At 48.6% G+C, this 17520-nt stretch overlaps 1 protein-coding gene across 1 annotated transcript in view; it reads left to right on the forward strand.

Annotated features, from left to right (window-relative positions):
• Positions 1 to 17520, forward strand: part of LOC144116022 (cubilin-like) — a 264621-nt gene that overhangs the window by 143251 nt on the left and 103850 nt on the right. The window contains exon 21 of the mRNA XM_077650682.1: positions 9941 to 10072. Coding sequence (XP_077506808.1) covers positions 9941 to 10072 — 132 coding nt within the window. The remainder of the gene's footprint in view (positions 1 to 9940; positions 10073 to 17520) is intronic.

Here is a 17520-nt window from a genome sequence, read left to right on the forward strand (position 1 = left end):
TACGCATTTCTTACTGCGTTCTGCCGCGCATGTTATGCATCAACCCAAGAAATTTGGAAACAAGTCGGGAACGCTGCACCAGGGCTCACAGTTTCTCTAGCTCATGCATTGGGTGGAGTTGTCACAGATACCGACTGCGCGGTTACTGCTTGCTTTCAGTAGTTTTACAGATGAGTGCGGCTTGCCTTCATAACTGCATCTTCGGCGTCGCGTCTGTAGTTACGCAGTAACATTTTTGTTACATGGCATTTCATTGTTGATTGGATTGAATTTTTTTCATTAGTGGACCTCGAGGAAATCATCTTTAAACTGCTAAAAATACCTAGAGTAACAGTGCACTGAACTTACATATGGCAGTCACTTTCTACAGGTATAACACTAAAAGGCTGGCCAGCTGAGAAGTCGTTCCATCGTACAGATGAGGTGATAGAAGATTTCCATTAAGCTGTCGCCCTATATCCCTAACCAGCATTCCCTCTGAAATCAGCGAACACGTCATTCACTTTCGCAGTAAAAACCCCTTAGAAACAACTTTTTCCGTCCATCTCAGCACGGATTTTTCTGGGCATACTGGAAACGTACAGACTGACGCCATTTTTCACGATTGCGTAAAGACATTCGGCAGTTAGCACAGCATTGAATAATAGTAGAATTATCGATGCCAAACCTAAATCTCGACGTAATAATCTGAATCGAAGAATTATATACGAATCCCTCCAAGTCAGTAATCGTAAACACTGTACGTCCAGATCTCTCTCTTTTACAAGAAGCTTTCCACAATGCACTGTTCTAACTCCAATAAAACTTCTTTTTGGTCTAATTGGTCTTGTTGAGCTAGGTGAGCTAGTTGCCCTCATCTGCTATTTTAATATATATTAATGATGTCCGGCTGCATGAACCTTGTCAAATCAGCCCGTTCGCTGACGACTGTATCATCTACTCACCAGTCACAAAGAAGCCCTCAAGCAGGAGCTGGACCATGTCATGCAATGGGGTGGAAATTGGTTAATAACCTTTATCTCAAGTAATGTCTGACTTTTCTTTTACTCGTTGTTGGAAGAGTGGCGGTGTGATCTGTGCTGCGCCTGGACGGCCCCACTGCAGGAATGCATGCGTGCTGACCCGTATTAGGAGATAATTACACAGTTTGCCAGTGAAATTTCAGTCAGGCCTAAATGGTCATTCTATATCGAGCGCCAGATGAAATCTGGGGCAGTTGCGACTAGCAGTAGTGTAGGCATTGAGCGCATGTTTGCAAAGAGCGTATGCTGTACGGACAGCCTGCTGGACAGGTGCAGAGCATGTGCAGAGATAGTGTCACGGAGCGCTTACAGGAGGTGGGGCTGGCCATGGAATTGCGCCGTGAGGTCAGGGATGAGAGGCAGTGAACGAAATAAGAACGCTAGTGTTGGCACTGGTATAATACAGAGTTTTAGCATAGCGGGTACTGTTGCCCGCTGCATGCCGCTAGTGCGTATGCGCTGATTGGACCTGACGCGGCACGCGCGCGAACAGCTCGCTGGCACGTGCACTATCTGGCGCCCTCAGGGCTGATACAGGTGCTATATGGCTGCCGGGGCCTAGTGTTTCCAGAACATCAATTCTCTTTGTGAGGCTGTGCGTGTCTGCCTTCGCAACGTGGTATTGTAGGTGGACAATTTTAAAACTCTGCATGGCTGACACAGCTCAAATCGACGATATCGTGGATTAGCACTTACAAGAAACCGGAAACGAATTTTTCAAGCACCATTGTTAAGATAGAAGCCCATGGCGCCGGTGGCTCGTTTCCCCCTTTCCCCGGGATCTGCCGTCTCCGCTGAAAGTCGAGAGGGGTTAGAATAATGACAGCGAGTCGCGCGCTTCGGACGCTGTCAAATGCCGTGGGAAAGGGAGAGTGAGACAGCGAATAGCCTGGACATGGTCGCAAAGAGCCCACGACCTTTTTCCTTTGAGGAGGGTTGAGCTCGCAAGAGGGAGGGGGGTCATTAAGGTCGGCGAGCTGTGTATGCGAAGCCGCGCGCCCTGCATGTTCCAGGAGGAGCGGGGTCCACTGGGTTGCGCTCTGGCGTGCCCTGGGCTCCGCCCACTTTTATGCATGATGTCATCGCACTCCTATTGGCCGAAATTATGCAAGAGCTGGAATAGTAAAGCTGCACCCAATTATCGATGGGTTTAAATTTAGCTGCAAACAAAGAGTTGGGGCGCACCGAGTCTCACTCTCGGTCGCTTTTAAACAGCCTTGCTTTTAATCCGCCTTTTTCTCGCCTGCCTTGTATTTCGGCCCGTCTTTAATAAATCAGTTTTGTTTGCCAAGAAGTTGGAGTTCCTGCCCCAACCGGTAACGTGTCGCCGGACGAGTTGACGACGACCCCAAGTTGCCTTCGTACTGTAAACCGCCATGAATACGACCACCGGCTAGCGTGCCATCATCATTCATTGCTCTCGACAAACACCCGATCAGCCCAAACCGGCCATAAGAGTGTGGTTGCCGAAAGTTTCACTAGCACCTTGTGCACTTTGCAGGTCATAGAAGACGGCCTGGACGGACGGACAAAAACAGCGGACAAATAGACGTGAAAACGTAACCCTTAACTTCATTCCTGCATTCGGAAAACCTTTTAATTCCATATAGTATCCCTTCCGAGTAGAACCCTCAACACAGTTCAAGTAGTTCAAGTGATTTTACTAGCTTGAACTTAGTTATATTCTAGTTTCGCCCTGCTGAGGACAACAAAAAAGGCGGATACAGATAAGGAGAGAAGGAAAGATTTAGTTAAGCCTATTCTAGACACTGAAGGATATATACGCCTGAGGAATAAATAAAATAAACGAACAAGTAATATTATATGCGTTGAAGCTATTTGATTTCCTGAAAAAAAAAGACGGAAAGAAAAAAAAACGGCACCGAGACTCTATAATGGGCCGGAGAGAAATGATAGCGTAAGAAAAAGAAACCACGCAGCAAAACATCAGCTCAGAAATAAAATATTTCATGAACAAGCACGTTCTGAACACCATTTCTAATCTATTTCAGTTAATTTTTTTATTTGCTCTTAAATATACTAAAAGGATACCTCGGCTAAAAGCTGTCGGACCAGCTTGACGATGCCGAGGAGCCCTATCACATGGCAGATGGCTGGGCAACTCACTAAAAATTTGAGCAGAAATGAATAACAAAAGCGTCACAGTTGACAGCAATAATCAGTATGCACAGTACAAACACTTCTTGAGAAAGAGAGATACATTTAACAGTGCTTGCGGAAAAAGTAGCTAGAATATGCAGTTCTGAAACAAAAATGTATTCGTAAAACATGGAGAAAATGTACAACTCGGCAACTAAAAAGAAAAAAAATGGGCTGAATTCTAAGAACACACTTCACCTGTAATAAAGAAAAAGTAGTTATGCAATGCAATTGTATAGCTGTATACAATATGGTCAGCTTCGTCCATTCACAGGAAAAGCGATCTAACGTCATTCATTGTAGGCTTTTGTGCAATTTTGTATTTATTAAGGATATTTGCCTAATTATTTTGCAATGTCTAAAATTTGCAACTATTACGGAACCTTGGAATGAACCATGCTCCTGTGCTTCGAGTATGTATGGTGTCTTGGTTGGATAGTAAGCATCCAGCATCGTGAAAAAAAGTTTTGTAGTTGTCAGAGGAATTAAAATTGCTATGGTTCAACCTGCCAGAACCTAGAAGACGAGCGAAAGCTCTGTTCAGCATGGTTAGACATGGCTTAGCTTTGATTAAACTTTACAGCATAACAATGGTTTGGCTTGGTACTTTTTCTATTAAATTGAAGACTGTCTTGTGGTCCATCAAGCAGTTTGCCATTGTTTCAATTCGTTTTACCTCTTAGACACAAACTGCTGAGCGAGACTGCCGCAGTGGCCTAGTGGTTGAGCATCCGCCTCGCATGCGGGAGGTGCGGGGTTTGATCCCTAGTGACGCCGGGTACCCACCGGTGACACAATGGGTACAAGTTTCCCCTGGCCTGGTGCTCGGCTTAAACAGGGTGAAATGCTTGGAAAACGGGTCTTTGACCCCACCTTGCGCAAACCAAAATACCTTGTGCCATGGCGCTCTCTGGCCGCAGAGGCCCTTGCGCCGTAAATATTCACCATCATCATCACACCCCGCTTCGAACTAGTAGAAGGCCAGGTCTAGCGCTGTGAGCTCTTTTTTTTCGCCACATGCGTCCAGCTTTCTCTTCTGCCAGTCCAATCTGATTCCTTTCCATATCGTAAAGATAATCAGATTCCACTTGACGGCGACGATGCATCGTCGAAGCACTAGTTTGACACGTTGCTCATCCATGGCTTTGTGCGAAGGTAAGCACGCGCCACACGCTTTTATATAGCGAGTGGCGCCTCACGCGATTCCTGGCAGTTGCGAGAGTGCCGTCGGCTCCCGATACGCAGCTGTGACGAGGCGCAGCGAGTCACGTGATTCGATAGTTGCTAGGCATCGATCCTCCATGTTGCTAGGTGAGCGAGCGCCGTCAGCTCAACGCGCGCAGCTGCAGAGAGGAGTGGCGAGTCACGTGGCATGACGTCAGAGCCAAGCCTCGGCTCTTTGGTCTTTTCTCTAGTGCCACCAACGGATCAGCGTCTTCTCCTTTGCGTTTAATTGGGGGCGGTCTAGCTAATTGTACAATCATCTTTTCCTCCTCCGGTGCCGCAGGCTGCATGGGAGTCGCAGCCCTAGGGGCCGGGGGGGGGGTTGGTTTCGATACCAAGTTTGGTTACGCACTGTGGAGTGAGGGGGACCCCGTACGCACCTGCACTTTTGGTGTACGTAACTCTTCAGTGAGCTTATTAATTATCTCTAAGCTCCCTAACTTCTTTCCTTAATTTATCGATCTCCTTGTCTTTCTTATCTTTTGCCTAGGAAACGCCACTGCCAAAGCTTACACTTTTTCGATCCCCGCTCGGATTCCGCTTGTGAGTCCACGGGTTCGCCGGGTCCCTGGAACTCGATCTCCCCCTGGGTGTGGATACGGGGCGCCCCCTGGTGCGGGAGCTCAAGCGGCCGAGAGAAAAGATTAGAAGCCAAAATCGAAGCTAAATTCGATTCTGTCATGGCCCAAGTTATGGGCGCAATAAATCAGACTCAGAGCCAGATCCAAGCCCTTACGGGCGAAGTACAAAGATAAAGGGCAGAATTAGTTGCCATCGGAGAATGGCAACAAAAAGCTGAGGAAGATATCAACCAGCTCCAAAATGGCCAGAGGCACACCATGTGAGTCTATAATCTGGCAGTGGAACTGTCGCGGCTTCCAGCGCAAGCGGGCGTTAGTGCAACAATACTTGACGCTATTAGATTAGAAACCATTAGCTATAGCCTTGCAGGAGACGGGCAAAGCAGCAAAACTATCGGCATACTAAGCTTTTCCAAGTGACAGAGGTGAGAAATCTCGCGTCACAACGTTGATTAAGAGGAACATTGCGGCAATAGAGCACGAAATCAACTCGAGAGAAATTGAGGCAGTGCTATTGGAAATTCTTACGGGACGAAAAGAGGAACCGAGCGTGTTCCTATTAAATTTGTACAGTACCCCGAAGCAGAGAAAGGTGAGGTTCAGGGCCCTCTTTCGCAAAGCGATTAAAGCAGCCGGAACTAACCCCCTGCTAATAGTCGGTGACATTAATGGAGCGCTCCCAGAATGGGGTTACGCTAAACAAGACCGTAAAGGCAGGCAGCTATGGGAGGACGCGCACGAGCTGGGACTCACCCTACACACGGACCCTAGTAGTCCATCCAGGGTGGGTAACAGCGTCTGCACAGACACCTCTGCTGACCTGACGTTCTCCAAAAATGTGACAGATCTGAACTGGCAAAATTCGGAACAAAATTTGGGCAGCGATCATTTCATTCTGGCCTCGATCCTTAAAAAAGGAGTGAAGACGCGTCGTGCGCGTCAACCGAGGGTTACGGAATGGGAATTATTTAGAGAGAAGCGAGAGAAATCTCCCACAGGGAGGATCACAAACATAGAGAAATGGACGGAGGCCGTAAGGCGTCACGTTGGAGAGGCAACAAAGACGCTTGAAGGGGACGACGCCCCGGAGATAGTCGATAGCAGACTGCTTCACTTGTGGGAGGCAAACCATGGTATGGAGCGCAGACTGAAGAAGCAAAAATGGAACCGAAATCTTAGACGGAGGATCGCTAGACACAACACAGAAATTGAAAATTATGCGACCAAATTATGCGAACAGAATTGGTGCAGAAGATGCGACGAGATGTAGGGGGGCATGAGCCTTTCCAAAACGTGGGGTCTGCTGAGACACCTATTAGACCCGACCAACTCGAAAACCCAATCGGGAATTAGATTACCAAAAGCTAGGCACGCGTTTGATGGTACAGACGCGGAATTTATGGACAAACTCATCAGCATGTACATTGGTGATACCCATAGTACCCCTCTCCCAGCATACGACGGAACTCCCAACGATGAGCTCGACGCACCCATCACGGAGGCGGAGGTCAGGGCTGAAATATTGGGACTAAAAACGAAATCGGCCCCGGGCCCTAACAACAAAATTTTTAGAAACCTGGACGATGACTCCATCAGCGCACTGACGGAGTATATGCAAGAAATTTGGGCCACAGGGCACCTGCCTCCGCAGTGGAAGGCGGCAAGCGTAATTCTAATCCCAAAGCCTGGCAAACCCCCTAAACTAGAAAATCTAAGACCAATTTCCCTAACCTCATGCATGGGGAAATTGTTGGAGCGCGTAGTCCAGACAAGACTGACGAGCTTTATGGAGCAAAACGGCCTGTCGCCGCACGAAATGGTCGGCTTCCGCCCGGGCTTGCGCACGCAGGACGTGATGCTCCGACTCCAACATGGCATAATCGACTCGCGTTCTAGAGACGCCAAAGTAATTCTCGGCTTGGACTTGACAAAGGCTTTTGATAATGTTACACACGAAGCGATCCTCCGCGGTCTCCAGGATATCGGAGTAGGCGCGCGAACATACGACTACATCAAGGACTTTCTGTCAGACAGAACTGCCTGCGTGAGGTTCTAAGACATTGAGTCTCCCACACTGAACTTAGGGAGAAGGGGCACGCCGCAGGGCTCGGTTATCTCCCCGTTCCTCTTCAACTTGGTGATGCGGAACCTCGCCGAAGCCCTGAGGAGCATAGAGGGGCTAAATTTCAGTATGTATGCGGATGACATCAACCTCTGGATTAACCGAGGGAGCGATGCGAGCATCGAGGAACGCCTGCAGGCGGCTGCGGACACTGCCGTGGACTATGCTGCCAGTAGGGATCTGTCATGCTCTCCGCAAAATTTGGAATTACTCGTCTATAACCCAACATCGCTCCGATGCAAGCGCAGCTGGGAATTTAACATTAAAGTAGAGGGGAAACCAGTTCCCGAGGTAGATAAAATCATAATCTTAGGACAATTCATTCAGAAGAATGGATATAATGATGGGGCAATCAAAAAGCTAGAGATATTTGCAACCCAAGCCGTTGGCATTTTTAGAAGGGTCGCGCTGAAAGGACGAGGTTTTGAAGGAAAGCTTGCTTAAACTAACCGAAGCATACGTAATAAGCCGCGTGAGCTATGCCACGCCTTACTTAAACATCAGGTCGGAGGAGAGGAGGAAATTAGACTCACTCATTCGGCGGTGCATAAAGAGGGCCCTGGGCTTACCAATTAGCACCCCCACAGAGAAGCTCCTCTCTATGGGAGTGCAAAATACCTGGGACGAAATAGCGGAGGCTGTCAGAATTTCACAGCTCGAAAGATTAAGCCGAACGACCATGGGCAGAGCTATTCTCGAAATGGTAGGCCTGCAAGCCGATAGGGGACTACGAGGCAAATCGAGCATCCTGCAGGACTGCCGAGCAAATCTAATCATTTCCCCCTTCCTCGTAACATGCATCCCATATTCAACACGGAGAGGAGGGAGAAGAGAGCAGAAGCACTAATCAGAAGCTTCGATTCGATGGACAGCAAGCCGGTTGCGTACGTGGACGCGGCAAGTGGCAAGTCGGGTGCGGCGGTCGCCTCGGTAGTCGACGGCCGAGGTGCCCCCGTATCGGCTGCCACCATTAGAAGCCGAAACACGGAAACGGCGGAAGAAGTTGCGATAGCGCTCGCTTGCGTTGGAACGGAAGCCAATTTCATAATCAGCGAAAGCAAAACAGCCATCTGGAATTTTGGAAAGGGTAGGATCACGCCGGAAGCGGCAAGGATTCTGGCCGGTAGACGCCTGAAAAGAAAAATCAGTCTAATTTGGACCCCCGCACACGCCTCCGTTCCTGGCAACAAGGTGGCCCACGAGTTAGCCCGAGCTCTCTACTTCCGGGTGGCTGTGGAGCCGCCCGACTGCCGGAATATGGACGAGCGCCTGCAAAATTACACGGAGATTGTTGAAAATTATAGGTTGTGCAGGAGACTGGTGCCACCACAGGACAAATATCTAAACAATAGGGAAGCAGTCGCATGGCGGCGCCTTCAAGCTGGGAACTTCGTAAACCCGGTCTGGGCTTATCATATTCAGACTGGTGATAGAAAAAAACGATAAGTGCAAGTACTCTGGGGAGAGAGGGACCCTCGACCACATAATCTGGAAATGCGCTAGCTCCCCAGAGGCTAAAGCAAACATAAAATGTAGAGAAGCCTGGGAAGCCCTGCTGTGGAGCGAGGTCTCTGCTCAACAGCAACAAGCCATCCGCCTGGCGACAGAAGCCGCGAAGAGTCAAGACCTCTTTGCCTGCTTGTGATCGCGGAGGTCCCCGCCCCCGTCCTCTAGGCCTGCGTGCCGGGGTCGGGGAGTAGGGGGCCTCCTTATCTGGTGGAATATTAAAGTTGTTATCATCATCATCATCATCATCGGCTCTTTTGGTCTGAAGGTAAAATTTCATAGCCACATGACCTTCAGCTTTGTACGGGAGTAGTGCTTTCGCTCTAAATTAAAAGGAGCGCAGGATTTTAAAATGACGCCAGTATTGATGTTTAACAATGTTGTATTTTTTAAATGCAATTTGTGTTCAAGAGGAGTAATCGCTGGCTGCCACCTGCGCGATCATTTTTTTTCTGCAGGCTCTACTCTTTGATGATGTTGGCTTTGGTTGCAGTTGCCTATGCTAGGCTGCAGTAGTTTATATGAGAATGGAAGCGCTCATTGTATATCAGTAATTTCACTTTCGGTGGTTACAAATCTCGATTTCGAGGCAATGCCCCTGTTACTGTTCATAATTGTTTACAAATATTGGCGACGTGATGATCCCAGCTGATTTGTTCAGACAATATGACACTAAGAATTTTATGCTGGTTTATAAACTGGATATCTGGATCAGCGTAGCGAAGGGTGCGTGTTCGATTAACGGTTTTCTTCTAGGCTCAAAAAATACTCGTTTTAGTTTTTGCTGGATTAACCTGCAGCAAAAACTACCACGGGATGATGCTCCAGAACACGACTCATGTGGGAGAACGAGAGACGTGAACATCCGAGCACACTAAGTACAGCGTCAGCTTGTAGGCATCAGCGTTGTGTTCTAGGCCGTGCGCCATGGTAGGCAGAGCTGCCAAGGCACGGGAGCCACAGCGCCCCCACGCCGTTGCAAATCCATCATAGCAGCATGGGCGGAAACTTGCAGCGCTGGATGATCTTTGGAGGCCCTGCGAACGGTGCACCATTCGCTGGCATCTTTGCGTAATTCACTTGCTGGCATCTGCGGCTCGTTGAGGACGCATGACGATACTTTGCGTTCAGATGTCTGACGTCCCCGGCGATACTTTTTAAAACGTGCCTGGCGCATGATGACCTTAGCTGCCTACTTGCATTAAAACACAACACAACAAAAAGATACCCTTTGAAATCAATGTCCGTTGACCGCGCACCTTTTGTTTACGTATACCTTACACGATGGCCAAATTGACTCATTGTTCTTTTGAATCTTCTGGCAGGTATCCTAGACTTCAAGGGACCTGGTCGGAGCGTGACCATGCACTTCATATCGAACGACCACGACGCCGGGAAAGGGTTCCTTGGCTTCTACAGGCAGCTTGGCTGTCCGGCAGGGGGAGGGGGAGAAGATGGTAAGTGACCCACTGTGGCCGTTATTGGGTAATGTGGGGCGGCATTTCCTGGAGCCTCTGTCTTCAGGGGCTTCTTCAAAGGGGCCCATTCTGCGATGAATAAAGTATCAAAGGGATACGCTGTACTGACGGATGGCTCTAGTACGAACGCAGCAGAATAATAAGGGAAGCGTGTAGGTAGCAGGAATATATGTCGTATCTTACGGTACGCAGGGTTTAACGTCCATAAGCGGCACATGATATAAGAGACGCCGTAATGTAGGGAACTGGACCAATTTCCGCGACAGGGATTCAATCCCGCGGCCTCAAGCTCAGTATCCGAGCTCTATTTCAACTGAGCCACCATGGAGAATCATAGGGGGCTGGAATTGCAGAGAACAATTAGTGGAATATACAGAAAGAAATAAACAAAGGATAGTCAATACAGTCAAGCCCACTTATAACGGTCGCAGATATAACGAGCGCTCGCTTGTCACGAACAAGGGCAATACTATTGTGCATATATGCATAAGGGCAATGACAGTTTGTCTTAGACATAGCGAACGTCGTGGCCGGGCGCATCGATTATAGCGAACGAGGAGGCGTCTTATACTGGCCGCCGCAGTGAAAAAGTTGTGCTTGCCGCAAACGCGGAGACCGAAGATCGTCTCTCAGCCCGCGCGACACTGCCCAGAAAGAACATGGCGACCCTAAAAACAATAAAAATCGCCAATATTTTAACTGCAGAAAACCGCCGGCCCAGGGCGCGCCCATGGTTACGGAGGCAATCATTTCATATGTGTATGCTGGTTGTAAAGGCATCTAAAGAGTAAATGTGCGAACACACTAGCGGAAAAACACGCGGCAAGCCTCAGGCGGCACAATTCGCGATGCGGAAGGGACGGTCACAATGGCGGCGAGGAGTGCGCCGTAAAGGGCCGCCGCGCAAAGCTCTTTTCATGTCAAACTGGTCGAGGTCCCTTCCTGCATCTGGAGGAGCGCGCGCGGCTCCAATGTCGCTTCAATATAGGTCGGGAGTGGTTCAGTGTAAGAGAGACTCTTTAAGGGAGAGAAGTACGTCTTGCGTTGAGATGTTTGGACGGCAGCCAAATTGAACTTTGGAGAGAAAGCCGCTTATTTCTAGGAACGGTTGCAGGCGATTGAAATTAAAAGAACGTCTTGCAGGGCAAGTGCGTAACTGTACATCTTTGGTTACAGGCGCGAAAACAGACACAACACAAGGCAGAAAGATAGGGTGCCTGGATGTCCGCTCACCTCCGCTTTCAGGGTGGGGACACCCTTTATACCACCCCGATCCGCCGTTTCCCCCCTCGCAGCGGCATGTTGGGTCCCAAGCGTCAGTTGCGTGCAGAGCGCTATGCGTCAGGCACGGCTTCCGTGTGGTCGCGTGGCGACTGTAATAATGCTACTGGTCTGGAAATTGACTGTACATACTTGTTTCCCTCGTGATAGTAGTGTTTTGGAAGTTTGGAGCGTATGTTATGCATGATGCACTCGCTCCGATTACACGACAACCGAAAAGTTATGACGGACTGCTGTGTTTCTAAGTCAACGGCTGCACTTTAAAAGGACACAAGTAATTTGGTGTTCCTTGAGAGTGATAATATGGGACCATATTAGGGTCACCGAATTCCATAGAATTATGCCGCTTTTGTTGTTTTGAACGTAAAGACTGTTTCCAAGGCTCCAAGTTTCTCATGTATACAAGCAGCGCCGAGCATGCATGACCTGCCAAATATATTTTTCCGTAGTCAACATTCACTTTTCAACATTCTCTGAAGTGTCTTTGTCTTGTTGCTGCACCGTATGTATGTGAAAAATTCCACGTAATAATGTCAGATTTCTCTTCCAAATAATCTGTCACCTCATGGTCTGGAGTAGAAAGCTGAGGACACGTCTGAAGCCAAATGGTCATATGTTCTTAACTGCTTCTCTTAGTGGCTTGTGCCTGCACAAAACAATTGAGTTGGTTGCGTTTTCTTTTGAATGGTGTTGACTACACGTAGACCGATGATGCGATGCAATGACGTCTTCCTAATTCGTAGTGACTAAGTCGCTTTATTCGAGGACAAATTTTACTAAACAATTTTTTTTTTCTTTTCAAAACATGAAGAAAAATCACCAAAGCGACTGATCCACAAAGAGACCTCACAAAATCAGCCCCTGATAACTATTTGTTTTCAATCCCATTGTCCATGCCGGGGTAAACTAAGAAAGAGGAGCCGGAGCAACACAGGAAACAACTGGAAATTGGTTTTTGAGGAAAGGAAATAGCGCAGTAATTGTCTCACATATCTCGGTGAACACCCGAACCACGCCGTAAGCGAAGGGAGGAAGATGGGAGTAAAAGAAGAGAGGAAGAGGTGCCGTAGTGGAGGCCTCCGCAATACTTTTGACCACCTAGGGATGTTTAACAATCACTGACATCGCACAGCATACGGGCGCCTTTGCATTTCGCCTCCATCGAAACATATGCCACCGCGGTCGGGATCGGACCCCTTACTCGCTTCTGCGGAACCGCCTGCAGCTGCAGTTTCTAAGGGACGCTTGCTTGCTGTCTTACTAGATACTCATCGGGCAAGGCAATAAATCTCTCATTAAGGAATGAGTCCGGCCTAGGTGGAAATCCACGTTTGTGGTAAAGCACGCAGGAAGACGCGGGATAGTGAACACTACCGACAAGCTTTCCTCCCTGCTGCTGTTGTCATCGAAAGAGGAAAAAAAGTAATCCGCCAAGAAGTGGTTGCCCAGAAACATGCGTGACGAGTTTCACTGACGTGGCTGATTGACGGCTATGAAAAGAGCCTTTTTCCCCCAGTAGTGGTTTTTTTAAAAGCGACACTAAAATGAGGGAAATAAACCAATACTAGAGAACAAAGCCGCCTTTCGTTCGCGTCACGCAGCCACTGATTCTTTGCTTACTGACGCACAGAAAATATATTTGGCCCCAGGATATTCGTAGTGAGCAGGTTCAAAGAACTAGAGAGAGGAGAGCGGTTAAAATGCCTTTGTGGAATTAAGACAAAACAAATAATATACTGATCAAAACGCTACAACGAAAGCTTCACATACTCGATTACCCGCAAGAGCGCAAAAATAATACGGCTGCCTTATTGGGAAATGCCTTTGTGACCAGGTTGTGAAAAAGCCGCTCGGCAACTTCTGATCTGGCCTGGCAGGTTTTAGCACTCGCCTTTCAGCTTTCTTGGCCTACGTCATCAGTACAAGCGCTTGTGGTCTGGTGGTCAAAACATGCGAATTTTGACAGCATGGCGCAGAACGTGCGATATGTACCGAGGCGGCTGTAGTCGGGAGAAGAAAGGCCGCGACGCGTAACGGCAACAACGTGCTTCTAATCAGAAGAAAAGGGGCGGAGAACGTACAAAACTTGCAAAACCGAGACGAAAACGGGCCACGCCCCTTTGCATGAAGTGTGCTCGTTGTGTATGGGATGCAGCAGTCAGAGACCAAGTTATGAGGGACTGTTGTGTTCCCGGGTGTTCTGCGCACACTATTGAAGTGCACCGGCGGTTTGGCTTTGCTCGTGACAGCGCGCGCCGAAAAAAATTGTTAATCGCCGGTCATACCAGATGGCCTTACCAACAGTTAACCCCAAAGTATGAGAGGTAAGGAATGCGAAACGCTTGTTTTACAGAACAGTTTCTGCTGGGGACGAAGGAATAATGCACAACTTATCATGGCATCCTTATAATTTTTTATATTAGCAACCATGCAACGCACCTTCTCGCATTGATTTTATGGCGAACGAGAAGCTGCCTGAATGGGTTTCGGGCCAATATGCAACTGCAGCTCGAAATAAGTAATCCTAATCTTTGGAAAAGTAATTGAAATGTCGAGTATCCGGGTCAAGATGTTGCACTGGAATATGCTGCGCAAGTTGTAAGAGTGCTAATATGAATGCTATTATTCTCTGTAAGGACCCTCGCACGAGGGTTGACAGTATTGTTAAATAATAAATAAAGAAGGAACACAGCGCAAAATAAACGCTACAGAAGAGAACCAACACGCATGAGTTTACCGACTGTTCCTAAGGCGCCAACTTCATCGGCAGATTAGCTGCGAACGATAAAATACTTAATAGATTAACTACCTCTGATTCACTTTTCAAACAATCTCTGGTACCGCTCTGTCAAGGTTGAACCCCAAATTTCCTGAATTCCTCGCGGCAGCTGCAGTTTTCTCTTTGTAACGGCGTGTCGCCGCTATGCGATCAATGCAACTGAACGGGAGAGTGGGACCCAACATGCCCCCTTCGGGAGTGGTGTCTTCACCTGAAAGCGGCAATGGCCCATCGAGGCACCCTACAAAAAGACGGGATGGAGCGCCCCCGTTCCGCCCCGTCTTTCTGCCTTGTGTTTTGTCTTTTTTCGCGCCTGCAACCAAAGATGTGCAGGCGATTGAGAATGACATGCTCGAAGAGCTTGCCGACACAGCTAGTTAAGGAGATGGGGCGCAAAATTCGAAGGGTGAGGGGCTTGCCCGGTTTAGGTATAAATCTCATGCTGGCATCGGTCCAGGCTGATTGGAGCGTTCCAGCGTGCCAGTTGTTATTAAACAGCTCCGTGAGTTCCTGGAGGGAGACTTCGTCCAGATTGAGTAGTGCGTTGTAGGTTACGCCTTCCGGCCCCGGCGCCGTAGAGCGGAGAATACTAAAGAGTGCTCGGCGGACTTCATTTAAGGTGATGTCGGAATCAAGTTCTCGGTTAGGTGGAGATAGATTGGGCGGATCTGCTGATTGAAGGAATGTGGGTATATAGGTGTCCTGTAGTTGGCCAATTACGTCGGTGTCCTTTGGGAGCACTAGTTGTATTAGACGTTGTGAGTTTTGCTTGTGTCTGTGATTTAGTGGTTTCTGTATCTCAGAGAGTGCGTAGGAGGGCTCACGTTTCTTTAGAGCTTAATGTATCGTTGAGGTAGACAGAAAAGATTGCCCAGTTTGCGGGGGCTAGCGCGTTCGCCTATCGTGCTGCCTCACGAGTGAGAGCAGCTATGCGGTGTATCAATTTATGATTGTGTCGTTTGTGACGCGAGCACGTGAAAAGCCCCTGTCATGTCTCCTATAGATGAGCCAGATGTAGATCAATCTGCGGTGCCGTAGGGGCATTTTAATGCGTTTCCTGTTCGCCTGGATGGCTTCCACCTGACGGTCTGCCAAGTCGGTGACTGTACGGGGTTCGGTGTAATCAGCTGCCAAGCATGAGCACAATTAAAACCTTTGTCCGTAAATCTCCGAGACTGAGTCCATTAAAAAAATGTGTTTAACATTGAAATCATTTGTGCAGAACCCTTTCGAAATAGTCTCCTTTGCAGTCTATGCACAACTTCCTACGCTTTTTGAGGTCTTGGAAACAGTTGGAAAACGCTTCTTTTGGCAGGGTTGTCAGCTCCTTTGTCATGACGTCTTGAGTGGCCTACGCGCTTGCCATCCAGCGACTTTTTATGGCTCTCTTCACACGAGGAAGCCGGAAAAAATCCATGCGAGAGGTCAGGCGAGTGTGGCGGATGGGGAAGTACAGTAATGCTGTCCTTGGCGAGAAATTTTGTCACGCTGAGAGCAGTGTGTGGCCTTGCGTTATCGTGGAGAAGGCCCTATTGTCCAGATGGCCTTAAGTCAGGGCGACGGCGTCGCAGTGCATCATGAATGTGTTGGAGCACGCGGGTATAAAACTTCTAATTCACCGTCTGCCCTTGTGGGACGAACTCGTTGTGTATGACACCTCTGGCATCGAAAAAAACCATCAGCATCGTCTTTGTTTTGGTCTTCTGTCGCCGCACTTTTCTCGACGCCGGAGAGCTTGTGGACCGCCATTCGGCGCTCTGCCGCTTTGTTTGAGGATCGCATTGAAAAAAAACCATGTTTCGTATTCAGCAATGATGCTGTCGACGAATGCAGCATCCTTCTTTGCCTCGGAGAGCAAATCAGCGCTCACTGATGCCCGCGTGTCCTTACGGTCCTGTGTGAGGAAGTGCAGCACAAGTCTGGCATTCAGCTTTCGTTTCCCCACGTTCTTACGCAAAATTTGGTGGAATGTTGTCTTACTAATGTCGAGAGCATCTGATGGCATGCGGACTCTAATGGTGCGGTCTTTCTGTACGATTTACCTAATCCGAGCCAAGTTGCTTTCATTCCGTTAGGTTGAAGGGCACCCCTGCTTTGTGGCGTCTTCCACCGACCTTCTCCCCGAAACGAACCTCTTGTGCCACTCGAAAACTCGCGCCCGCGATAATGTCTAGCTGCCGTAAGCGTCACGAAGGAGCTCATACGTCTGTGTGGCTGTCTTGCCCAGCTTCACACAGAAATTTATGTTTACACGCGGTTCGAGGTGGACGTCCACCTCTCCACATTCACTCATAGTAGAATGCGCAGACGACTAGCGACAACGTATTTATCTACATGTAGTGTCATCTAGCAACTGCCACAGCAGTTAACATAAATAGCTCCGATCAGCCCGACAAGATGGCGCTACACATACGCATCAACATTTATTTCGGGAAATCAGTTCTAGAGAAGCAAAAAAATCAGTCGCGAAACATTACGGACCAAGGTTGTATTCCCAGTAAGTCAGGAACTGTGAACGAGGGTTGAATATCCTGGAGTCATAAGCGATAGTAGTGGAGAATGGAAACTGGTCACTCCCAAGGCTGTCTTAGAGCACCATGTGAGATTTAACGATCTTGTTCGGTGTGGCCAATGTGAGATTGGATGTGGTGTCGCGAGTGACCCTTGTGCCAGTGCGAGTGGGTACGGTGCGGGTTTGTGATTAGGCCAACGTTGTAATCAGCCATTGCGGAAGAAATGAGGTTACCTTTGCGGATATCCGAGTTCTATCCCCAGTGCGTGTGACGTATATTAAAATCACCCACCACAAGGAGCTTTGTGGAGCGAAAGGAGCCCAAGATGCCCGGAATAGCTATGTCTTTATCTTGGGGATTGCTGTATATGTTAAGAATAGTGAGGCCATATGCATGCCCGGGTGAGCTGAGATCTATCGCGGTATAATGAGTGCCCTTGCTGTCGGGCGTGTTTGTTGGTGTGCGGTCTAGCACCGGCGTTGATGCGAGTTGGAGGGTTGCCGTACGTGGCGTAAGGACTGCTGTCTGATAACTGCGAATATGAATGCGATTTTTTTCTGTCTCTTTGAGAGCGATGACATGGGGGGAAGGGGATTACGGGAGTTCGCCATATATGCCGCTAGCTGCGCCTGTTTTCGGCGTATGCTGCGGCAGTTCTATGGCCATATTATTGTTTCTGTTATTGTAGTGGGTTGGCGTCACCGCCGGCCTTTCGCGTGCTATTGTTCAGTGCCGTGTTGCTGGTCTGGAGATACTGGATGAGGACAGGCAGCGGAATGAACTGCGCGCTGCTTGCGAGGCGATTCCTGACGAGGTACAAGTTCGAAAAGTTTGTTGGTGCCGGCTTGATGTTT

The sequence above is a fragment of the Amblyomma americanum genome, chromosome 1 (genome assembly GCF_052857255.1).
Source record: "Amblyomma americanum isolate KBUSLIRL-KWMA chromosome 1, ASM5285725v1, whole genome shotgun sequence".
Classification (NCBI taxonomy): domain Eukaryota; kingdom Metazoa; phylum Arthropoda; class Arachnida; order Ixodida; family Ixodidae; genus Amblyomma; species Amblyomma americanum.